The sequence below is a fragment of the Lactuca virosa genome, chromosome 4 (assembly GCF_052849685.1).
Source record: "Lactuca virosa cultivar CGN04683 chromosome 4, Lactuca_virosa_CGN04683_v6, whole genome shotgun sequence".
Taxonomy (NCBI): Eukaryota; Viridiplantae; Streptophyta; class Magnoliopsida; order Asterales; family Asteraceae; genus Lactuca; species Lactuca virosa.
Window position 1 is genome coordinate 59,310,468 of NC_136429.1, and position 27,102 is coordinate 59,337,569.

Below are 27,102 nucleotides of genomic sequence, written 5' to 3' on the forward strand. Positions count from 1 at the left end.
ACTTAATATCACTAGTAGAAAAAATTTGTGCCTTCGTCTTTCCATGTATTTGATATTGTTAAGACAATTAATTAAAAAAGGCTTTTGTTCAAGAAAAACAATCCTATACAAAATTTAATATATGCTTGCTTCTTACATGATTCGAAACTAACATCGCCATTGAAAAGCATGTAATTATTCAAACTAAAAGCACATGTGGTCACTATAACTTTTCTTATTCTTATTTATTTATTTTTTTTTTTGTGATTTGAAGACGTAATAATTTTTCTAACTAAATCAAGGAGATATCAATCAACTATTCACATCTTATTTTGTTATCTGTAAATTTTTTTGTGTCTAACAGTAATGATTTTCAAGCTTACCGATTGAAGATGAACGGAAGGCTGGAGAAGATCGTCGTACGACTGTTGATTTCCAAGGCGACGTGTGAGTTTTTTTTTTGAAACAAAAACTGGTATTTAGGTTAAGGATTTGTATTCACGTAAAAATAGATAAGATCCTATATTATCAGCTCTTATATTAATTATCCATATATTATTTAAATGAATTAAATGAATTGAGGGGTAAAATAGTCCATATATTAATTATTACTTGGAAATATTAAATAATTCCTTGGAAAAATCACCTCCCAAATTGAAACCGTGACTTTCAAACATGGGAAATCTTCAGAAAAGTCCCAATATTTACAGAAAAGTTACACTTTAGTCCTAAGATTTTTTTTTTGAATAAAAAAGTCCTGAAAACCGGCAAAAATTTACAGTTTGACCCTTTTTGACCGGCTGAAACCGGTACCAAATTAATTTGGGACTGTTTCGTAAACTAACCCAAAATATTGAGATTTTTCTGTGAAAAAAAAATATTAGGACTTTTCTGTAAACAAAAATACTAGGACTTTTCTACAAACAAAACTCTTATTATTATTAAAAATATAAATAAGTATTAGGTGAACGTCGACGTAGCAGATCAATTGATAGTTGTAGGAGGGATACAATGGGAAAACGAAAATTCATTCTTTTCTTCAATGGTGTTGTGCATCTTGCTCTGCATATTTTTTTTAAGTAGTAAAACAAAAATGAAATCCAAATTAAACTAGTTCTATTTTGAGTGAAAAAAATTGAAATGTATTTTAAATTCGGAGTCTCGTTCACGGAGGTTTTGATTGCAGGCATGTGGATTAATGAAGGTAATTAACTTCAATTCAATATAAAATATTACTTTTCTACATTATTTTTTATATTAATTTACTATTTCATGCAAATAATATGTTTGTTGATTTGCTGGATTTAAAATATATGGTGCTTTCAATGTATTGTAATGACTCATTCAACATATGTTTATCACTTTTGCGAAGGGTTCATTCATTCTATTGTTCATTCTTAATGTTTATTAATTTGAAATATTGTGATTAAGTAGACAATAATTGGTTCATTTTGACATATTTTCTGTTTTAATAATGAAGTTCATCTTGAGTTGTGAGTTATAGTTGTCCCTTGGTTTTGATTCAAAATTGGCTAGTAATGCATACTAAGTGTTCGATCATTGGCTAGTAATGCATACAAATTTTCGTTTTCCCATTGTATCCCTCCTACAACTATCAACTGATCTGCTACGTCGACGTTCACCTAATACTTATTTATATTTTTAATAATAATAATAATAATAATAATAATAATAAGAGTTTTGTTTGTAGAAAAATCATAATATTTTTGTTTACAGAAAAATCCTAATATTTTTTGTTCACAGAAAAATCTCAATATTTTGGGTTAGTTTACGAAATAGTCTCAAATTAATTTGGTACCGGTTTCAGCCGGTCAAAAAGGGTTAAACTGTAAAGTTTTGCCGGTTTTCAGGACTTTTTTATTCAAAAAAAAAATCTTAGGACTAAAGTGTATCTGTAAATATTGGGACTTTTCTAAAGATTTCCCTAAATATAAAATACTATTTAAAATTTGAATTTCGCTTAAGACATTTAGTACCTAAGAGGCTACAATGTTTTTATATCGATATTTAAATAATTATATATTTAACAAACTTAATTTTTATTGTTAATAATACATAATGAGAATTATATTTTAATAAATATATAATTATTTTTGTCTTCCCAGTTTATGTAGATGATCAACACACTCTGGATCAATTTTTTAAAGTAAAAATGAAATTAAAGTAAGTTTTTAACTTGCAAAATAATTTGAACTTTCCATTGAATGAATATTCTTGTGTTGACCTGGTTAGTTTAGTCCCTACTGGTACTTCTTCCGTTTCTTGTTTCTTCACTTTCATCTCAAGACCCTCGTAATTCTCTTCAATAAATCCCCAAAAATGGCGTCAATTCAAACAGCAAGTTGATCATGTGAAATACTTATCTTCGTTGCATTTCTCCCACAGTTCTATGTTAATTGGTTATCAGGTAAGCTAATTTTACAATTCTTTCCATATCTTTGATGCTGCTGTTGACTTCAGCTTGCTCCAAGTCTTCTTCCTCCCTATTTCGTTGCTAATTCCTTTTTTTAGTTTTATAATCAGAAGATGAACCGTCTCGTTAGCTTTGCCATATAATATAGTTGATCTATGTTTAGCAGTCAAGCTCCATTTCGGTTATTAGCCTAAGAAGAATCAAAAGTCCAAATGCCTAAAATTGAATTTCTCAGTTCTCACCACATGTAGAAGGTCACCTCTTGTGTTTGACATTAAAAATTATGCTGTTTCAGAGCAATTAGAGAATCGCGGAAACATTAGAATTCGATTGGAGTTTATAGCCGTCCGGCAGTTTCGCTCACACAGGTGCTTGAATGCGCAGATTTGCTTGTCGACTCTGGTGTAAACACATGAGAACAAGGTGAAACCCTAGTAACACAGAAGAAGGACATCTTTAAATAGAAGATTTTGTTGTGAATACATGTTCGCAAACATAAAATTGGTACGCTATGAGACCCCTATCTTCTATAATTAGCATCCATTCTTCAAGTTATTAAACATTTATGATGAAATATACCATAATTGATAGGCTGTATATGTCATTTTATACCTAAGAAGGAATCATCTATGTTGATAGGCTGTATATGTCATAATTGGAGAGCATTTTAGGTGATACATTCTGTAAAAGTTCATATGCAAATCATTAGGATATTATCAACAACAAGAAGCTATAGGGCAAGCTAAAAATTGGACTTATAAGTTGGACCAAAATTAAGTTTGACAAATTCAACTCTTACTGTGGACCAAAGGGAGTAATGAAATATGTTGTATTGACCAAATTTTTTTCCCTCAGGTTCTTGTCCTTATCTTCTGAGAGAATGATATGATGGAATTAAGTTGAGTCAAACATGATCCTGATCATATCAAGTGGTAGCATTTATTTATGATAACACAATGGCATTGGAGGCAATGGCAGCTACAGAGTGCATCTCTCATACTGTAGAATTAGTCATGGAAGTAGTCTCTGAAGTCAACAATGTCTTTGTTGAGAAGGAATGTTTTTCAGAACTTGCTTCATATTTGAATAGACTTGTTCCTCTCCTAAAAGAATTAAACAAAAAAGACATCAGCAATTCCGAGAAAGTTTTTGTTGAGATCCTGAATCAACAAGTCAGAGTAGCTAAACAACTCACAACTGAATGCAGCAAAAAGAGCAAAGTCTACCTCTTAATAAGTTGCAGATCAATTACAAAACGCATACAAGACATTACAAGGGAAATCAGCAAGGCGTTAAATCTAATCCCTTTTTCACAGCTGGAAATTTCATCAAGCATGATGCAAGAACTTGGTCAACTCTGTGAAAGCATGCAATCTGCAGAGTTCAAAACAGCCATAGCAGATGAAATGATTCTTGAAAAAATCGAGTCAGGAATACAAGAAAGAAACGTGGATCGTTCATATGCCAACAATTTACTTGTTTCCATCGCACAGATTTTAGGGATTTCAACAGAAAGATCAACATTAAAGAAGGAATTTGAAGATTTCAAGAATGAGATAGAAAACGCACAACTGAGAAAAGATCAAGCTGAAGCCATTCAAATGGATCAGATAATTGCATTGTTGGAAAGAGCAGATGCCACATGTTCTGATGAAGAAAAAGCAAGAAAGTATTTGACTAAACGTTCTTCATTGGGCAATCAACCTTTAGAGCCTCTCCAATCATTTTATTGCCCAATTACAAGAGAAGTTATGGTGGACCCTGTGGAAACTTCTTCAGGTCACACATTTGAAAGATCAGCCATTGAAAAATGGCTTTCTGATGGAAGTACTTCATGTCCTCTTACCATGATCCCTTTGGATAATCTTACATTACGCCCTAATAGAACTTTAAAACAATCAATTGAGGAATGGAAAGATAGGAACACCATGATCACAATTGCTTCAATCAAATCAAAACTTGTAAAACCTTTATCAGAAAACGAAGAAGAAGAAGTGATTTCTTGCCTTGAACAGATTCAAAACTTATGTGAAGAACGAGAAATTCACCGGGAATGGATAGTGCTGGAGAATTACATTCCTACCCTTGTGGAGCTTCTTAGTGGTAAAAACCGAGAGATTAGAACTCGTACCCTTGTCTTGCTTTCCATTTTGGCAAAGGATAGTGATGATGCAAAGGTATTAATTATTACTATTTATTTATTACTAAACTTCTACTTGTATTTTTATGTTTTTTTTTTCTTTTGTTAATTCTCATACTCAGTTTGTTGTAGGATAGGATTTCAAGGGTGAATGGTGTGATTGAATCTATAGTTCGTTCACTTGGGCGTAGAATTGCTGAAGGAAAGTTAGCAGTTGAATTGCTTTTGGAATTATCAAGAAATGAAGGTTTAAGAAATAGAATTGGAAATGTTCAGGGATGCATTCTACTTTTGGTCACCATGTCCAACAGTGAAGACACTCAAGCTGCCATTAACGCACACAAGCTTTTGGATTCTCTTTCTTCCTCTGATCAAAATGTCATCCAAATGGCAAAAGCTAATTACTTTACACATCTCCTTCATCGACTATCTTCAGGTATTAATTTATACAAACCCTTTTATTACAATATCTTCAGTATCATTGAGACTTTTTTTTTTTTCACAGGTTCTGAAGAAGTGAAGATGAGCATGGTGACAACATTAGCAGAAATGGAATTCACAGATCACAGCAAATCATCTTTATTTGAAAAAGGTGCACTGGGCCCACTTCTTGACTTAGTCTCACATGGAAACCCTAGAATGAAAGAGACAGCAGCTAAAGCACTTTGTAACCTCTCAACCTTAAAAAGAAACAGCACCCAAATGATCACACAAGGTTCTGTAAAACCATTGGTCAATCTTCTCTACAATCACACATCATCCCATTCTTTACAAGATGAAGTAGCATCAATCATCATGCATCTTGCCACATCAACCATGTCACAGAATTCCGAAAATACCCCTGTTTCTTTATTCCAGTCTGATGAAGATATCGATAGCCTTTTTGCTTTTATTCCATGTACTCGCCCTTTGGTGCAAGAACGTTTACTTCATGCTATTTACGCCATGTGCCACTCTCCCTTAGCTTCTACTGTCAAATCAAAGTTGAGACAGGTAATATATTCCTCTTGTGTCCTTTACTTCCACTTTGATGATTTATTTCATAATCTTTCAATAAATCAGGGACAAAATTTGTAAGAGAACACTTTCTGGGACAAAAATTGTAGCAATCAGCTATTATCAGGGACGAAAAATGTAATTTACTTTTTTATTTGTATATATTTTTTTCAGAATTCAGACAACGAACAAGCATTGGTGGTTTTATGTGACAATGAAAACCCGAAAGTAAGAGCAAATGCTGTGAAGTTGTTTTGTTGTTTAACAGAAGATGGTGAAGACAAAGAGATAACAGACAGAATGGGACAACAATTAATTGAGACTTTAATCAAAATAATCAAGTCTTCAAATGATATAGAAGAGATTGCTTCTGCTCTGGGCATCATTTCAAATCTCACCGAGTCAACTCAACTCACCGAGTCACTAGTCAAAGCCGAAGGACTCCCGGTGATATCCTCCCGTCTCCAAACCCAAAACGGGCCCCACAAAAAACATCTAATAGAAAACGCGGTTGGTTCCCTTTGTCATTTCACAAACCCAACAAACAAGGAATCACAAAAGAAAGTAGCGGAATCCGGTCTGATTCCATTGCTTGTCCAGTTTCTCGAGGCCGGAACCGGAGTCACGAAACGAAAGGCGTCGATTTCCCTCGCGCACCTTTCGAAAAATTCAATGGAGTTGACCCGGCCGATTCCGAAGGCGGGTCTATTCCGGTGCTTCTCGCCGCAATTGGAATCCAGGTGTCCGGTGCATCAAGGAATGTGCGAAGTGGAGGTGAATTTTTGTTTAGTGGAAGCGAATGCGGTGGCGCCGCTGGTGACGCTGTTGGGGGATTCCGATTCCGATGTTTGTGAAGCGTCTTTGGATGCGTTGTTGACTTTAATTGAAGCTGAAAGGTTAGCGTTTGGGTGTAAAGTACTGGGCGAAGCTAATGCGATACCTCAAATTATAAAATTGCTAAATAGCAACAATTCGAATTTGCAAGAAAAGGTATTGAATGAGTTAGACAGGGTTTTTAGGTTGGTGGAATTTAAGCAAAAATATGGGAATTTGGCGCATATGCCGTTGGTTGATTTGACTCAGAGGGGGAATTCTAGGACCAAATCTTTGGCTGCGAGGATACTTGGTCAGTTAAATGTGCTTCATGATCAGTCGTCTTATTTTTAGGTCACAAATTCTTTTTTGTCAATTGATTTTGTACACAGTTTCTGTATCGTATTGTATATCATATATATGTTACGAGATTTAAGTTCAAAGCTTCTAAGGTCTTGAGAGGTTTTATGCATTTATATCTATTTTTTTGTATTTGTATTGAAATTTCAACATTTTGTTCCTTTTAAGTTTGAATTATTTGTTAATAAGTTGATAGCGTTGATTTTGGGTCCAAAATAGGCCGGGTATGATTTACAGAGTGGATCATCGTGTGATGTAGAATATATTGAAAGTTTTCTACATAGTGTGAATCATAAACACTTTTGTAATATGACAATGACCACTTATAAAATGGGTTGATTGTATGATGAGAGTAGTGACAAGCAAAAGCGGGGCATAATTTGCAAATTTCTCTTATTGACATCAATCTTGTTACTAGTCTAAAGCATGTCGAATATAATCCAACATGTTTTTATCATGTCCTACATGGTTATATAGAAAACCTTGCCTTAAAAGTTAAAAGAAATCTTATGATTTGATAGTCGTTTATGTACTTCTTTCTTGCTGCTTGTGACTTCAATGTGTTGGAACCTGAAAGTGAACCTTTAGCAATCTCTAACCTTTCATGTTCCGAAGTCAGTCTTATGTTAGAAGTAGTGACATTGCCCGGTCCTTAGTATGTTTTCCGGTTTGTAATGTGTACCTCCTTTTTCTATATAAGGAGTGTTTAATGATAAGAACAGTGTGACGGATTGTTTCGCCAAAGATAGTTATATTTGAATTTATTTCACTTACATCTTTCTCTCAAATCAAACTCTTTCAAACATTCTACTTGTTCATTTATTTTCTTTACTTTGATTATACTCATTACTCCATATTTAATACTTGAAGTACTTTGTTGATTCTCATCTTCAGTCTCGACTGGTCTTGCCAGACTTGACTGGAACTTATAATCAGAAACAAACATTGATCTTAAGCATTAATTCAAGGTTTGAGTTTTTGAGCATTGTCCCTGTGCAATCAAATCCTTGTTCTCACAATTGGTATCAGAGCTTGAGTGTCATTTGAATCCATAAGAACAGATTATAGTTAATTCGAGATTACCTTGGTATTTCGATCAATTATATGTTTAGGATAAAAGTTCTTCTATATACCACTTTTGGTCAAGATATCTTAACTTCAATGCCTGCTTCTAATTCTCAACAAATGTACTCAATGCAAATAGAAAATAGCGTGGGTTGCCCTACACGTGCCCCATTGCTAGTTGTTGAAGAGTATGATCACTGGAAAGTCGGAATGGAAAGATTTTTACTTGGAAAAGAAAAAGGTGAATCTATCTGGAGATCCGTTAAAGAAGGTCATCATGTTCTAGTTCGAACCATTGTTAGAGATGCTACTACAACTCTCATGGGACAGGATGAACAACTTCAAGCACCTATCACTGCTGATGATCTTGAAAAACTGCATGCATATCAAGTTGCCTTTTCCGAAATGGTGTTTGATGTTCCACCTTCTCTTTTTGAGCACATTAAACTGTGTAAATTCGCAAAAGAGATTTGGAACACACTTCAAGATTTGTTCGAAGGGCCAGAGAACATGAAGGATAAGCGTCTAACCTCGGTTGTAAATGAGTTCGACACTTTCACTACAACACCTGGTGAATTTGTTGCCTCAGCCTCAAACAGATACCGAATCGTCGTCAACAACATGGCAGCTCATGGGATAGTCCAAATTCCACTTGAATACAACCTCAAGTTCATCAACAGCCTCGGAAAGGGATGGGGAAATGTGAAATCATGTCTTTAGAGTAATGGATCTCTGAAAAAGCTGAAGCTCTACCAACTGTTTGATGAGCTTCAAGGTCATGAGTCAAATGTTACACAAACACTACGTGAACTCACTGGAGGCCCTCTAGCTCTAGTCAGTTCCTACGACCCACTAACTCAGAACCCTGTTGTTTCGGACCCTCTCTCAGCTGTTGTTCCATATATCCCTCCTGTTCAACCCTCACCTCCAACCATGCCTGTTCCCACCAATAACAACTATTAATTAGCTGGTGACCTTAATCCTGAAGATATGGACTCCGAACTCCGTTTTCAACAGGAGTTTGCCTTACTTTCCATGAAATACAATCGTCCTTATACGAAGTCATATCACAACCGTTTTCGTGCTCCTCACCAAAATAATCCTCAACCCTTCAACAAACCTTCAGAAAACCCACCATCCTACAAACCTAACCTCCCTACACCAAATCACACCTCAGAATCATCACAGACTCCGAAGTCAGAAAACCCAAGATTGTATGTCACAAATGTGGTCATGCAAATCACTTTGCCAAAGATTGCTTAGCCGAAGTCCCACAGAAACCCAAGATCAAGGACTCTGCTTACTATGCACGCCGAGCTTAAGAAATGGCAGAAAGTGAAAAGGATTTTGTTACCACTGTATCAAGGGATGTGGAAGGATATTGGTCTTTTGGAGATGATGATGACATAACCACTGACAGAAACATGTGTCTTATGACTCAACAAGAAATTGAATGTGATGAAGGCTACTAGTCGTTTGGGTCAGAGAGAGATGAAGAAGATGCTGAACCAAACTACTGCTACATGGCTACCAACGATCCACCTGGCAGAAGCATCGTTCAGCAGGTAAAATCTATGATTACTGATAATAATTATGACTTATCTCTTTGTGAACCATATCTAACCCATATCCAATCAGATATGAACATCATTTACAAAGCCTTTGAGTCAGCCATAAAAGCCAGTGAGAAGAAGGAAAGTGAATTAAGTCGTCTTAGATTATGTTTTGAGGATAAGAACTTGAAAATAGAGTCTTTAGAACGAGAGCTTGTAATGTCACAAGATGAATGTATCATTCTTAAAGACAAATGTGAAATCACTTATTCTGAAAGAAATGTTTTAATTTCTGACAACAAACGTCTCAATGCTAAAATAGATGGTTTGCATAATTGAATAGATATTCTTGAAGCAAATGAACGGATGACTCACAATTTTCGTCATCCTTGGTCAAAAGCTCCTGGTCTCGGAAGCGAGTTTCCGAAACCTATTTCTCGTCCCTTAAAGGAGTTACAAAATCTAAATTTTATGGGAGACGTTCCGAACATCAAACATTCAGACACCCCTGTCTCGCCTTTGTCATCCCTTCCTGAGACTTCTGACCAATTTGCATCACTAATTCCTGAGTTTAAGCCTATAGTTGTCAAGTGTCCCGATTCCACGCCTCTTCCGCCTCTGATAAACCTGGACCTGAATTGGACCCCAGAATCCCACTCTAGTATTCCGAACTCTGTCATTCAAATTCCGAACCACAGCCCTCCTAACAACTGTGTTGTTGAGGAAATTTTTCCGGAGACAACTAGACCTGAATTCTCTGAGTGTGTTTGGGCATTGTAACGACCCAAATTTTCAAAAGAAAATTTTCATTTTTAATTAATCAAACACATTACCATAAACCATAAAATCCCAAAACAATTGTTTTCAAATCCACATCCATTAAAAATTTATTTAAAAACATCAGAGTGTTCCATAAGATGTCGATGAGAGAGTGCACGCCGCGCCATCAAGTCTTGCCCTTGCCCTTGGGCTCAGATGTACCTAAAACAAATCCACAAACTGTAAGCTAATGCTTAGTGAGTTCCCCAGAGCATACCGCACATACAATCCACATATCACATATCACATTAGCCATAAAGCTACATATATCACATAAGCCATGCATATAACATATATGGATGCCCTGGAAACCCTCCAGGGTCTTATTCCGGATGCCTCAGGAACCCCCCCGAGGTCTTAGCCTAAGGATGCCCTGGAAACCCTCCAGGGTCTTACTCCGAGTGCCTCGGGAACCCCCCCGAGGTCTTAGCCCACGTGCCTCGGGAACCCCCTGAGGGCTTTACCGAGGATGCCTCACAACCCCTCCAAGGTCTTACACCTAGGTGCCTCGGGAACCCCACCGAGGTCTTTCATACAAGTTTCATAAATAACTAGCATATCACATATGTTGGATTAATGTCTAAGTCCATAACTATATTTGGTATGTACTTGACCCGACCCGGCATGGTCCATTTGGGTTGCACTTCACCGGCACAATTTATATGGATAGTCTTTTGAGAATAGTATATTTATGATTTATATTAATATATTATAAGTTCTAATATATTAATATGGAATCATATTATTTAATTAGTATTGATCAAGAATTAATTTAGAATTAATTAAGTGATCAAAAAGAACTAATTAAATATGGACTCTTATATATATGGAATGGGCCAAGTTCATTTAGGTTGGGCTAAGCTTTTATGGATGGTCCATGGAGATTTTAACCCATGGATCCTATGTAAATGAAAGGTCATAGGTATTAGGGTTTACATGGATGTAACCCTAATGCTCCATAATATATAAAGGGGTCCTTGGCTCACAAAATTGGCACAAGTGTGTGAAAATAAGAGTGGGCCGATTTTAGTGTGCATACATATTCTCTCAAGTTCTTCCAAGGTGTTTTGGTGATTTGTGATTCCATTTGAGGCTTCCACACTATTGGGGCTAAGCTCTTAAAGCTTGAAGACATCAAGCTACATCAAAAGGTATGTCATCTAACTAGAACTTTGTAGTATAAATGCTTCATAATATGCTAGTTAGGATGAAACCTTGGAATAGTTAATATTTGCATGTATAATAGAGAAAACATAGATCCAAGGTTTATAGGGTTGCATGTACACCATAGGAGTGTTAGAATGCTCAAAACCCAACAGTGGTATCAGAGCCATGAGTTGTTTTCTATTATATTTGATGCAAATGTATTTTTTTTTTCAAGTTGAAGGAAAAAAAAAGGAAAAAAACATGAAGTTTGTCATATTTTAAGATAATTACTTGATTTTATGAAAAACTAATTATTTTTAAAATTTGAGTCACTTTACTATATGAGTTGAATTAGGTCAAATTTAGTAAAAGATAAAATGATATGATTATTTTATTAGTTTTAAAAGTTTGATCTAAAGAGTTTTTTGAAACCTCCATAAGTTATGGATATGAAAAGGTTTTAAAAAAAATTGATTCAAAGTTTTTTATGGAGTTACAAAGCTTGGTCTTAATGTTTTAAAATTCCATAACTTGTTCTTGAGTTATGGAACATGAAAAGTTTTTTTGTGTTACCTTGTTTTATGAGTTAATTTAGATTGATGAAAAATATTATTTGTTAAGTTGCTTTCAATCCATATTAATCTAAAAGAAGTTCATAAAAGGTGTTTTTGTAACTTTTCTTCAAGTCACATAAAAGGTCACATTTATGAATCTTAAAACTCATAAAAGTGTCATAGGTTACACAAAAATGAAGAGTTTTTTTTTCATTAAACTATTTTATGACTCCATAACTTGTCCTCAAGTTATGGATGTTTAAGAGTCACTTCTTTAAAAGTGTTATTAAAGAATAAGAGGTTACATAAAAATGAAGAGTCTTCATTTTAATGAACCATTAAACTCATAAGTTATGAAATGAAAGGTTTTGAATAGTTTCAAAACTTGCCCTCAAGTTTTGGAATTTGTAAAGTCTCACACACATTAATGCTTTAATTCCAAACTCTACAATTTTAAAAGTTAAAATTCAAACTTTATGGACTTCATTAAATTAGTTAAAGTGTTTAATTAAAAGAGTTAATAATTCCATAAAGACATGGTTTAAGTTTAATTAAATTAAGAGTATAGTTTAATTAATAGATTAAACCACCAAGTATTTTAAATGTTTAAAATACACCCTTATACTATTATTATAATTTTAATTATATAGATATGTATAAGATAAAGTCAATCTTACCGTTAGTAGGCCTCATTCACGAAGCCGGTCTATAAGGGGGGTATAAGGTTACTGCCTATAAAATGGCAGTTTAATGGGTGTCCACTCTCACCCACCGCTTCCTTGACCGGTGGAGGGTCGTTAGCCGAACAGGTAGGACAAGGACTATAATTCTCCCTTCATTATAAGTATAATGATAAATAGTAAGTAACTAAACACTTATAAATTCCCAATCTTAGTTACTTAGGAAAATGTGAATAAGGTGCTAATCCATGAAATTACACTTTGCACTTTGTTTAAGCTGTTAGTGGAGCGTGTGTGGTTAACCGACACACTAACCTGGACTTAACAAAGTAGGCAAAGGGTAACTTAATGTTTATCATAGTATCGTTGGAGCGTGTGTGGTTAACCGGCACATCGATTGAGGGGTAAATATTAAGGGTACCAAGTATATTTGCATGGTTACTTCACACCTTGTTTTGTGATCCTCGGTATCCCAGTCACAAAACCTGAAGGGCACACTCGATATTGAAACATGCCATTGAAAAGTTCAATGAATCTCAAAAGAATCTAGGAGTTTCAAAACCAATTAAAACCTAATAATACATTTCGTTTATCTTGGTGGAAATTAGTGAATCGTCATTCACCTACCTTCAAATATTTTATAGCTTGGATTACGGCATCCCTCTTCCAAGTTATAAAATAGTTTGTTGGGTCCTAGCCTTAATATATCATATTGGGTGTTATATTAAGGACTTAAATCAACTTTACGTGAATTTCTCCCATTGTTGATGTCTGGTTTAGATAACAATGATCTTCCCAAACCAATCTTTCCTAATGAATATGACTTCCCGAGTTTGGCTCATGGAAGTCATACTTCTCTTCCTCCACCTCCTCCAATTATTCTCCCTAACCCACAAGTTCAAGGTCACTCAAGCCCTAATGGCAAACAAGGTCTATGTGTGATCACATCTTAGAGATGAAGTCACATATTGACAAGCCGGGAGAGTTGGGTGTCAAAGTCTTGAGAAAGTTGGATGTTCAATCACTTTCTAAGTCACATAGTGAGTTCCTTTGGGACTACTATGAAACAAACTATGACATGAACCTTAATGATCATATCTATTTGCTTGATGCTGCTGAATCAGCAATGATTTGGAACGATAGTAAAGCAAATTTGATTAGAAGATCAACTTCCCAAAAACTTTATGGATAATGACAATGGTGACACTGGAAATCCAGAAAAAGCATTCTCTTCCCAATAGAAAGGGATTGGCCATAGTCAACCCGGTTGACCAAATGGGAAAGAGAAAGGCTAAGTCTGAGATAGTCCCATTACCAAAGGGTCCATATGTTTATTTTGCCAAAGGAATGGGCGTTGATTGCAAAGCTGCCAAATTTACCTAAGGATGTTAAAGTCAATAAGTTTGACTCTACATCAGGTAGAGCCCATTATCTAACTCTGTTAAGTTCTATTCTGAGATCCTCATTACATGATGTGACTGGGTCACATGTTGATGTTTTAAGAATCAAAGAATAGAGAGAAATCTTAAAGGAAGTATATGCTGATTCTGATCGCGAAGGTGGATTTCGATCGCATTAGAATTTTGAGCAGTTGCTTAAGAAGTTATGATATATTGCTAAGGAATAGATAACAACAATTTTCCATGTGGATTGTAAGGATAAGTTTTTCCGCAAAGTTTTAAAATAAAAGAAAATTGTTTAATTTTATTTATTTGAAGTATCCTTACAATGGCATTTGTGGAAAATTGTTGCTTATATGATTCCATTGACAGCAATATTGGAAAATAGATTTGATTCTTTCATTTGTGGTAGTGTCTAAATTTACCAAATCAGGAAAGTTCCTCATCACCCAAGTTTCAATTGGACCGAAACTTGGAATCATGCAAGTTGAATAGTATGATGAATGAGAACTTTCAAGCGTTGGAAAATCAAGACTAATTACTTGTTCACATGGATGTGTGAGTCAAGTGAAGGACTAAAGGGATCGAGTACACATTCTTGTGTACTGGTCATGTCCACCACAAAGCTCGTTAAGACTATTTGATTTACTAAAGTTTAGTAAATATAGTTATACTTACAAGTTTAAGTATAATTCTGAAACATTGGAAAAGTCTCAATGTATGGCAGAACGAATGGGAAGAATCAAATTAGGCAGAAAGATAAAAGTTTCTCAAATCTGAAAAGATGGGAGAGTACTTTAGTATCATGTTTGTGATCATCTTAATGATTTAGAAATCATATCACAATTAGTCCTCTAAAGGTCATCTTAGTGCATTCTTATGACTAAGAAGAGGAGTCATGAATTGTTGAAATGGTTAGATCAGGAAGATGAGTCATACTTCGTTCCAAAACAATTCTTAGAGTCATACTCCAAGATTGTAACTTGAGTGACATATCTTAAAGAAAGGTTTAAAACACTTGTCAAATGTAAGAGTAAAAGTGTCCTACTCTTATACATTTGAAATTGGTAAGTTGTGATGTTTTGGATAAAACAAAGACCAACTAAGGCCAATTGTGTGAAGTGTTTGTCTTGATAAAGAATCCGCACTATCTCTTGAATATTTGGCAAGATAGTCTTATATGTCAAGAGGATAGTGGGAGTCTTAAAGATCCTAAAAAGAATTTCAAGAACTAATCAAGAATAAAACCTGAGGTTCTTCATTAGCACACGACTTGAGGTTTATAACCTATCGTGTTGACATATTCTGTGCCCATTCCAGTTAAAGTTGGCTTTGCATAGGAGTTCTGAAAGTTCTCAATTGGTTGCATAACAACTTGGAAGCAATGACAGGCCCTGTACTGCCAGGTGGCAAGAAGTTAAGATTGCATAAGTTCAGTCCATATGAGTTTGGATTTGTCATTATCCTTGTCTTGTGACTATGGTTTTGACGATTCACATGGATAAGAACACATACACCATAAAATCTAAGGGTCATAAGGTTTCTCTCCGATTCATGAAAATGATGGGGAGGAAACACTTCCACCAAGTAGATTTGAAGCAGATGGCAAAAGGTCTAAACAATTGAGACTATGATTACGACATCCCTTTTCATAGTTCTGAAATTGTTTAGACACACATACATGCTATCTAAGGAAAGGTGTATGATTTTGATAAAGTTTTATCAAAGCATCTCGTATCAGAAATCTGAACTTTGGTAAGAAAGTCAATAAAGTATTGATTTCTAGAAGTCCAGCTGATTTCTGAGTACATGTCAAAGCTAGTGGGAGCATAAGTGTTATGCTAATAATCATCATGTTAGTGGGAGCATGATAATTATTGTTAGTGTTGCAAGTTTGCAATGTTAATTATAGAAAACAAAAGTTTCAATTCGTGAGGCTGCAGGGATTGAAAAGTTGTTTTGCTATAATTAAGGGAGAGGATATACTTCATTTCAGTTCTAAAGGCTTAGATTGAGACCTTAATCATCTTTAGTCAAGAATATATATATGAATTTCATGTTGGATTGGTTCAACTTAAGGAAATTCTATATATTGCGTTCTCAAAATTCGATTATGATTACGACATCCCTCTTCATAGTCAAATTTTGAAAACATGGCAAATAAAAATATTGTAGCAAAAGACTGGTCTAGAATCATGTCTTTATGTGAGACATCATGAATCGTGTACCATTTGCTTTGGGTACAGGATCGATTGCATGTGCTATAATATTTGTCATTTCTAAATTTTTACAAATGCCCAGAGTCATTAAGAAGGGAAAAGGTCTAGAATTGGATATGACTAAAATGATTAAGCAATTGTCGAGGACAATCTGAGGTTTACAAAAGATTGGTTGCTCAGGGACAGTTGGAAGTATAGTGCTAATTTTGGAAGGACCATATTGACATATTCTGAAAAAAGGCATCTCTTATTCAGAAGTGATAGTCAAAATGAGAATATGGAGTTGTCTCCATAGGTGGAAGTTATCTGTGTAAGATTAGAAAACTTAATGCAAGAAGCATGTCCAAAGCAATGTACTTTGAATATGAGACTTAGTTTCCATGGAGGTGATCTCCATTGGAATACCTTATAATGACTGTTGACAAGTCTTTGTGACTTTGTACATATTCATTACAGGAGGGTCAGTGCATATAAGTTTAAAATCTAAACAGATTTCGATAAATGATAGGAATTTGAAATTCTCACATTTTTCGATAAGGATTTGGGAGTGTGAAATTAGAATCATTGAAATTATATTCAATTGGTTTATTTCACAAAGTAAAGATCATAGACAAACATAGAGTGCATACTTGGTGTATGGCAAAGCTATTGTTTAAGAAAAACATAGTGTACATGCTTGGAGCATGGGACAACTAGTGTTTTTAATTCAAGTATAAAGTTGATAAAACCGAAACAATGAATAATGAGTAATCAGTATGGTGATAAATAAAAGTGTTTATTTATATTCATAGGGTTTGATACCATATTTGATTCATTTATTCTTGTGTTTCACTTTGCATGTTTTGACTTCCAGAATAACTAAGTCGCTCTTCCTGAATGATTAAGTTATTCAAACCATCCACAGTCGGTCATATGTTGGAAGTAGATATGAATCAAGACTGTCATGGGTTGGTTTGTAGAGGTCCAAGTTGGTGGACAAAGTGGTGCTACAACACTCATGAGTGCTCATAAGTTCTGAGTATTGGATTCAACCCGCGCTCATTTGAATCACTTCATGGATTTTATCACGAGTGATCATGAGACGATAATATCTTATATTCTTCAAACCTAGAGATATGAGTTGTTACTATGAGTTGGTTGTACATTGATTGATTATAATCCATGTCTCAGTCCATATGATATCGAGAATGATTATAATCCATGTCTCAGTCCATATGATATCGAGAATGGAGGAATATATGATCCCTTATCTAATGGACAAGTCATTGACAAGGTCAGAGTTCGACAACGGCTTTAAGAGCTACGATTGCCAGTTAGGTTTTGAAGTCATACTCAATAATAGTTTTAGACTTATCAAAGTGGGAGACTGTTGGATTAATGTCTAAGTCCATAACTATATTTGGTATGTACTTGACCCGACCCGGCATGGTCCATTTGGGTTGCACTTCACCGGCACAATTTATATGGATAGTCTTTTGAGAATAGTATATTTATGATTTATATTAATATATTATAAGTTCTAATATATTAATATGGAATCATATTATTTAATTAGTATTGATCAAGAATTAATTTAGAATTAATTAAGTGATTAAAAAGAACTAATTAAATATGGACTCTTATATATATGGAATGAGCCAAGTTCATTTAGGTTGGGCTAAGCTTTCATGGATGGTCCATGGAGCTTTTAACCCATGGATCCTATGTAAATGAAAGGTCATGGGTATTAGGGTTTACATGGATGTAACCCCAATCCTCCATAATATATAAAGGGGTCCTTGGCTCACAAAATTGGCACAAGTGTGTGAAAATAAGAGTGGGCCGATTTTAGTGTGCATACATATTCTCTCAAGTTCTTCCAAGGTGTTTTGGTGATTTGTGATTCCATTTGAGGCTTCCACACTATTGGGGCTAAGCTCTTAAAGCTTGAAGACATCAAGCTACATCAAAAGGTATGTCATCTAACTAGAACTTTGTAGTATAGGTGCTTCATAATATGCTAGTTAGGATGAAACCTTGGAATAGTTAATATTTGCATGTATAATAGAGAAAACATAGATCCAAGGTTTATAGGGTTGCATGTACACCATAGGAGTGTTAGAATGCTCAAAACCCAACAACATATTCCATAACCCACTAGCACATCACATAACAATTAATGGGCCGACCTTGGTGCCTTAGACCCATTGGTATGGTGAGGAGACTCACCTTTATCGAATGCTGAACTGACAAGCTAGAATCAGATATGTCCCATGTGCTGCTCCAACTCAGCTTCCTAAAAGCATCATAAGACAGACTTGTCATAATCCCAAAATTACCCTCAAGTTCAACCCTGGTCAACCTTGGTCAAAGTCGAAGTCAACAGTCCATGTTGACCTCAATTCGTCGAGTGCATCTAGCAACTCGTCGAGTTCCTACCGAGTCAAGAAGACCTGATCAAACCCTAGCCAACTCGCCGAGTTGTTTCATCAACTCGTCGAGTTCACTTGATATCCAGAAGGCGGGGAAACCCAACCCGACTCGTCGAGTTCCTAGAGCAACTCGTCGAGTCCCCCTTCCTTTTTGCTTGTTGTGATGATACACCGAATCTAGGGACTCCATGGATTAGATGTAAAACCATAAGGTGTCTAGAAGGATAAAGTTTCCAACTTTACCTTCTAGAACCGTTCCAAATGCTCCAAGTCCCTTAACAAGGTTGGAAAGTTCCAAAGCTTTGCCATATGGTTCAAAACTCCAGGGATCTGAAATCCCTCCTTTCCAGAAAGGTTTCTAGTCCTCAAAACGTTCCAAAGATGGAGGCTTTATGGACATGCATGTCCAATACATGTCCCTAGGTCAAAATGGCCAAAAATAGGGAAATATGCCCTAAAACCCTTGCATGGTGTCCTTGCTCAACCAAAGGCCAGATCTAGCCCACCTTGGGACCATTTTGCTTTGGAGATTCATAAAGTTGCAAACTTTATGAATCCCATTCATGCATTCGACAAGAAGGGTAGGAAATGAAGGGTAAACTCAAGATCTAGCCATATTCTTTGATAAAAATGGAGTCTTGAATACTTACAACAGTCCACATGATGATTAAGCTCAAGGATGGGTGCTTGGTTTGTTGGATCTTCTCACTATCTCTTTCTTCTTAAGCTTTAAAGGTCACTCTAGCTCATAAAATGGAAGAGAATACGGATTAGGGTCAGCACAAACATTCTTAGGGTTTGGAGGCTAATGGAAGGTCAGCCTCAAGGCTCTTAAGGAGATTATATAGGGTGCAAACCCTAAAATTAGGGTTTTATCTTTACAGTGCCTACTCGTCGAGTCGGCCTTCCAACTCGTCGAGTAGTATGTAGATCCCGCGTCCTCAAAATACCCTCTACTTGACGAGTTGGACTCCCAACTCGCCGAGTCCACACACCAAAACCCTAGAACATAAATAAATTAAGTAATACCTGGATCAAGTGTTACAAATCTCCTCCACTTGAACTAGACTTCGTCCTCGAAGTCTGCTGATCCAAACAAATCTGGGTAGTGATGTCGCATCTCATCCTTCGGCTCCCAGGTCCACTCAGAGCCCCTGCGGTGCTGCCATTGCACCTTTTCTGTCACACCCCAAACCAGACGGCAGAAACGTCCGGGGGTGGAGGACTTCATTTGTAGTGTCACAACACATTCATTATAGTAATCATAGTACAAACAACCACTATATTTAAAAAGTATATGTATTTACATGTGTTTCATCATTGTATACCGAAACCAAATAGTTATACAAAAGAAGAAGATAAGACACATAAAAGCTCCATCTTCTCAAAAGCTCGGGGAGTGCCTGTCTACTGGTTCCCTGAGAATACAAGTAATTTGAAAAGAAAGTATCAACATAAAGTTGAGTGAGTGCATAAGTATTTATGTTTAAAAGAATGTTTTATGTTTCTTGAATAAGTAAACTGTTCCAGAAAATCCTATATTTTCTGCTGTATATGAAAAGTAGTTTTAGTTACATAAAACTGTTCTGTTTGTAAACCAATGTTCTGTACTAGTATTCCTTTTGTAAAACTTGTAACTGTGAGTGTGCCTGGCTTCACCAGCTGTTATTGTAAATTGTAATGTAATACTATAAATTGTATCTTGTAAAACTAGTACTTTAAAAATGTACTTATGTTTAGTTAATTATACACTAACGTATTGTTAATATCTTTTTAATGAGTTATTATAACCATACTGAGACTAGATGTCCTGACCCAACGCATTGAAGGCGTTGAAAGCTATTGATAACAACTGTCACTCGTAGGCGTGTATGCCTGACTGTAGCTAGCAGTCTGAGTGCGGGGTTGTCAATCCCAATATAGATCTATACACACATTGTTTCGATCCCCGACTGGAGATTTTGGTTATAATGTCAGGACTTTAACTATATTGTTTAAATGAATTAAACAACCTATATCAAATGACTCATAAAAAGCATATAAACGTTACATGTATAATAGTTATGAAAACCCAATCATTCTGAAACAAATGATTGATAGTATGTTCTTGAATTAGTATTCTTAACATGTATCTGAAAGATGTATACCCTTGAATAGTTTTGAATCAAACCTTTGTTCTTGTAAAACAATGTACTTTAGCATACTTGAATCGTGAATTAATGTTTTGTGAATCATAAATTATACCTATTATAATTTATATGTACTTTTAGTATTGATACCGACTATTCATGAATGCAACCCCTTGCTTAACATGTTACAAAGGGTAATTGAAACTTAATGAACTAACTTTTATACTGGTATACATATACAAATATATATAAGTAAAATTTAAATGACACTCAGACAAATAACTGATGCTTATAATCGCACATCCAAAGCAGGAAAAGGAACCAAAGTGGGTTATCAGTCCTAAGCCTTCTAAATCTTATTTATATAAATATATATATATATATATATATATATATATATATATATATATATATACAAGTATGATTTCTGGGAGAAATATAAGTTTATAAAAACATTTAAAAGAAGTTTTAATAATTTGAAATACATTTTGGTGACTTGATGTCATTTTGATACAATCATTGAAAACCATTTGATTTGATGATAACTGAAATCCATTTTGATTAGATATTTGAAACCATTTGTTTATAACACAAAATCTTTGTGTTAGACTTGTATTCCCCCCCCCCCCCCTTAAAACAGTAAAAACTATGAAAATACGGGGGTATGAACTCACCTGTAGTGAGTGATTCAAATGTAAGATCGATGTAGGATGCTAAGTGTCAAGTGAAATCTCGAGCACAAACGGATCCTATTAAGCATATAATGACACATATATGGATATAATTAGTGTATATAACAACTAATTATGATAGGAAACCACTTTAGGGACTAGGAAACACTTGAATTGAAGTGTTACAATCACATGTGATTGTACAAAAGGGGTTTAAGGCCACAGAAGGGTGTGTGCGGCCAAGATGTGTACGGCCAAGATGTGTACGGCCAATATGGTGTACGACCATTGGGTGTACGGTCATGGAGTGTACGGCTGTACACTCATGAAAGAAGCATGCAAAAACGGGTGTTTATGGCCCTATCTAGTATCCATTAAGTGTTCATGATCTTATGTTGAGACATGAGGTGAGTTTGAGGCCAATTAGTGCACTAAAGAAGGGTTTACGGCCATATGAGGAGTGTACGGCCGTACACCCTTGGTGTTCATGCATTAGATGACAATTAAAGGCTTGGAATCAAGTGTTTCTCAAGCCTAACTAGAAGATAGAAGAGATACTCACACTTTTGAAGGTTTCTAAGGAGTTCACGGCCCAAGAACAAGTAGGTGTTCTTGGTGTTCTTGGTGAAAGTGAAGAAGACTTGAAGATCTATCCAAAAGAGAATATTTCATGGATGAAAACATGGATCTTTACTAGATAAAGCCATGTATCAACTAATCAATGGAAGGAATACTTACATCTTTGAAGATCAAGGTGAAAAACTTGATGATAGTTGAGAGAGAATCAGATTTCTTGGCTTGAAAGTGTGAGAAAATGAAGGAAAAGCTTATATATGGGTTTGGGGTCACGACCACCTTGGGTGTACGACCGTATACTCATGTGTACGGCCGTACACTCCTCTTGATGGAGTGTTTGGCCCGAATGCAATCTGATGAACTTAAGTTAACTCATCCCTAAACCCAAACCTTGAATGTACTAGGCTTAGAACACTCAAACAGACCCTAAACAATGCTAAAAGATAGCAGATACAAGTCTGACTGTGATTGCATTGAATGACTGTACAAGATAGAAATTTCGGGTTGTCACATTATCCCCCCTTTAGAGAGAATTTCGTCCCGAAATTAGAGTTTAAGCAATTATGCAATTACAAATAACTTAAGCAAAAAGATGAGGATATTTCAGTTTCATTTGATCCTCGCGCTCCCAAGTGAATTCAGGTCCCCGCTTGGCATTCCAGCGAACCTTCACTATAGGAATACGACTTTGCTTTGTTTGCTTGACCTCTCGGTCCATGATCTCTACTGGTTCTTCCACGAAGTTGAGGCTCTCGTCGATCTTGATCTCGTCGAGTGGATTACAAGAGTCTCGTCGGACAAACACTTTTTCAAGTTCGAGACGTGGAAAACAGGATGTATGTTACTTAGTTCTTGAGGTAGTCGGAGTTTGTAAGCTACTGGACGGATTCTAGCAAGAATCTTGAATGATCCTATGTACCTTGGATTCAGCTTGTCACGCTTTCGAAAGCGTATCATGCCCTTCCAGGGTGAGACCTTCAACATGACGCGGTCACCAACCTGGAATTCCAAAGGTTTTCTTCTTTTGTCAGCGTAGCCTTTCTGTCTGTCTCTGGAAGCTTTAAGTCGCTACCGAATTTGTACGATTTTCTCCGTAGTTTCGCGAATGATTTCCGGACCAGTGAGAGCACCGTCAGGAACTTGACTTCTAGCTAGCTGCGTGTCACCCACTTCAGCCCAGCACAGAGGTGATCTGCACTTGCGGCCATAGAGAGCTTCGAAAGGAGCAACCTTTATGCTAGTGTGATAACTGTTGTTGTAAGAGAATTCGACAAGGGGTAAATGAGTATCCCATGCCTTTCCAAAGTCTATCACGCAAGCTCGCAACATATCTTCTAGAGTTTGAATCGTTCTCTCACTTTGTCCGTCAGTTTGTGGATGATAGGTTGTACTCATGTCCAGCCTAGTTCCCAAAGATTTTTGTAAAGACTGCCAGAAACAAGAAGTGAATCTACTATTTCGGTCAGAAATAATAGATATTGGCACACCATGCAGTCTAATGATTTCCTTGAGATAAGTTCTTGTTAGTTTCTCCATCTTGTCGGTCTCTTTGATTGGTAAGAAGTGTGCGGATTTGGTTAATCTATCGACGATTACCCAAATAGTATCATAACCACCCGATGTCTTGGGTAACTTGGTTATGAAATCCATTGTAATCCGCTCCCACTTCCATTCAGGTATTTCAGGTTGTTGCAATAAACCTGAAGGTTTCTGGTATTCTACCTTGACTTCAGCACAAGTAAGGCACTTGCCCACAAAGGTAGCGATTTCGGCCTTCATGTTAGGCCACGAGTATAGTTTCTTGAGGTCCAGGTACATTTTTTCTGAACCTAGATGAATGGAGTATCGGTGATATGTGCATATTTAGCTATATATTTAGTATAGATTTTCATTATTTATTAGCTAATTATTTACATATTATGGATAAAAGGTACTTAATAGTGTTCAAATTGTATTTTCAGTCCAAAAGATATGCTCAGAAGCATAAGGAAGCACGAGAAGCAGTTGGAAGTTCAGGAGTTGAAACAAAGAAGAAAAATGCCAAAAACAAGAAGGACTCGGCGAGTCAAAGCCTAACTCGACGAGTTGGATCGAAGATTCGAGAAGCTCTAGAAGTCCTTGCTGTACACGGATATTTAATGAGGGACTCGACGAGTTGGGACCTTGACTCGACGAGTCACCTCTGTTTCCAGAAAAATATAAATAGGGACTTTGAGATCGAGAGGGGGACTTCTCTGGAACCCTAGGAGGTTCAGATTGCGATTGAAGATACTGCTAGATCGAGAGAAGCTGAGGAATCAACCCTAAGTTCGTTTTTGAAAAGGATTAAGGCAAATTCTAATTCATTCTTAGTTAAGCTTTTGATTGAATCATGTTTGAACTAATTGAATTCGTTTTTGAGTTTGTTTTTACTGCAATTATGAACTAAAAACCTTTGTCTTCTGTTTAGGGTAGATGATTTTGTGAATATGGATTGATTTTATGGTTAGAATTAATTTTAATTGGTGATATTGTTTTGCTAAGCTTGTTAAAGAACCTCATAGATTGATAACAACTATTTTCTGTTAATAAATCAGTAATTAAGTTGTATGAACATCTCTTAGTTATTAATTTCATATAATTTATGTGACCACATAGTTATATGTCTAGGAATAACGAATGTAAAACTAGAATTAACTAGAAGATAGGTAAATTAATACGTGAGCTTGTGTGATACACCATCAACAAGAGGTTAATTGAATCACCAATTCAATTAACCATTACAAGTCTTACTTAACCCGAATTAATTAACTAGGGAACTTATTAATTTAGACAACTGGCCACTGCTTGAATTAACCTGTTTTCTAAGGATTAGCAATAACGAACGTGAACCTAATCATCTAAATCGGTAGCCAATTAAAAGTTAATCCGATATATTTACCATAAAATCAACCATAGGATCAAATGACTCAAACCTAGACAGAAGTCCTTTTTATCAATGAATTTAGTTGCAATTTAATTGTTTACCTACTTAATTAAGTGCTAGGTAAGTTTTAGCTAAGTTTCTAGTCTTGTAAAACTAGAGAAATCCCTCCTATTTTATTATTTGTTTTAGATAATATTAGTAATTAGTTTAATTTCCGTTCCCTGAGTTCGATACCCTACTTATTTAACTATACCACAATTGATAGGTCCACTGCCTTTGTGTGTCTAATTCATAAGTGAAGAGTAGGATAAAACTTAGTTCGTTTCACACTCATCAAGTTTTTGGCGCCGTTGCCGGGGAACGGTTCAAAAATTAACTCTAATTTCTAGTTTTATCGATCCTTTGTGTGAGAATTATCTTGCACAAAGTTATTTTTTTTATAAATTAGTCATTAGTTCAGGTTTTAGTAGTTTTCTGTTTTTAGGATTATTATTAATTTTTTTTTTCTGTTTTTAGCCTTGACTCGCCGAGTGCAATCGAAGCTACTCGACGAGTCCATCGCTGAAACTCAGTTTCGTTTTTATTTTATTTTTGTTCTTTTTACGCGTGTTTTCTGTTTTAATTGCAGTTCGTTTATGACCAGAGGAGGAGGTACACCTTTGGTTACACCACTTGAAGACCCGGAAACAACTTTGAAGAAAAATAAGGGCAAGACCGTAGGAGAAACCGCAACATCAAAGAATTCGCCATTGAAGAATCTCAAATCTGTTTTTAGTAAGAAAAAGGACAAGAAAGTTGGAGAATCCAACAATTTTTCTGAGGCGAACGAAGACCCAAACAAGGACGATATCGTGTACGAATCCGAAAAGAAGAAACCGACTCCGAAGAAGGAAGCGATTTAGAAGGCGAATTAGCTAACACCATGGCTAACATCGATGAAGTTCCCATGGGCGAATGGAAGAAGAGAATACGTGACGATACCGGACCGGGACTAGTGCAACCCATCATTCCCGCAACTGCCACCTTTGAACTTAAAGGCCACATACTTGCTCAACCTAAGGAGATTCCATTCTACGGGAAGGATCATGAAGACACATACAAGCATCTTGACGAAGTCAATGACATAGCCGACTACTTCAATGTCCCTAATGTGGCTCGCGACACTGTCTTGCTTCGTATGCTACCTGTCACATTCAAGGGAGCTGCAAAGGATTGGATGAAATCACTTCCCCCAGGATCCATCACTAAATGGGCTAAAATGAAAGAAGAATTCATAGACCAGTTTTTCCCTCCTTCAAAAATAGCCAAGTTGAAGAAAGAAATAACTAATTTTGAATAACAAGCTGGAGAGTCACTATATGAGGCGTGGGAAAGGTACAAAAGCTTATTGAGGAATTGCCCACATCACGATCTAAACAACCAACAAAAAGTTTCCATTTTTTATGATGGATTAAATGTGACAACTAGGCAACTCCTTGATTCGCAAGGACCACTCACAAAGAAAGCACCCCCGGTGATAAAGTGTTGGATTAGTGTCTAAGTCCATAACTATAATTGGTATGTACTTGACCCGACTCGGCATGGTCCATTTGGGTTGCATGGCATCGAAACATTTGGATAGACCGTTTATGAGGAAAAGACATTTTGTGACATATTAATATATTATAAGTTCTAATATATTAATATGAAATCATGTTATTTAATTAGTATTGATCAAGAATTAATTTGGACTTAATTTAGTGATCAAAAAGAGACTAATTAAATATATGGGAATTGATTGTGTAAATCATTCATTCTTATATATGTGGGCTTATGATCCAAGATTCCTTTATGTTGGGTTTAACCCATGTGGTGATCCATGGATACTCCATGGAGGTTAAAACCCATGGAGCATAAGGAATGGGTAAAGTCATGAGTTACATGGTGTAACCCTAATAGCCACACTATATAAGAACCCCTTTAGTTCAAGAAATTGGCACTAGTGATACATTTTTTTGAGGGCTAGCCGATTTGAACATGTATGTCTTCTTCTCATGGTTATTCCAAGAGTTCATGATGTTGTGTGAACCATTTGAGGTGTCACACTTGGGGCACTAGGCTCTCAAGCTTCATGGAGTCAAGCAACAACAACAAGGTATGTATTCTATCTATTTTATTATCCTAGTATCAATGTTTTGGTATGCTAGTTAGGATAATACCTTGGATAATCATATTTGCATGTATAATAGAGAAAACATAGATCCAAGGTATTT

The 27,102-nt window shown here is 35.9% G+C and overlaps 1 protein-coding gene and 1 non-coding gene across 3 annotated transcripts; one reads left to right on the plus strand and one right to left on the minus strand.

The window, feature by feature from the left end:
- The first annotated feature begins 2,213 nt into the window (after positions 1–2,213).
- On the plus strand, positions 2,214–6,838 carry LOC145104621 (U-box domain-containing protein 44-like). 2 transcript variants are annotated; one of them, XM_079041835.1, is made up of 6 exons: positions 2,214–2,407; positions 2,709–2,917; positions 3,269–4,590; positions 4,686–4,989; positions 5,059–5,546; positions 5,724–6,838. In XM_079041835.1, the coding sequence occupies exons 3-6, from the start codon at positions 3,370–3,372 to the stop codon at positions 6,714–6,716; spliced, it is 3,006 nt and encodes a 1,001-aa protein (XP_078897961.1). In that variant the 5' UTR covers positions 2,214–2,407; positions 2,709–2,917; positions 3,269–3,369; the 3' UTR covers positions 6,717–6,838. The 2 variants fall into 2 exon arrangements, with proteins under 2 accessions (XP_078897961.1, XP_078897962.1); XM_079041836.1 differs by having other exon boundaries at positions 2,798–2,917.
- A 19,318-nt stretch (positions 6,839–26,156) lies between these two features.
- LOC145110337 (small nucleolar RNA R71) lies at positions 26,157–26,263 on the minus strand. Its single transcript, XR_013709719.1, has one exon. It is a non-coding gene; the product is annotated as a small nucleolar RNA R71 (small nucleolar RNA).
- Between the last annotated feature and the right edge of the window lie 839 nt (positions 26,264–27,102).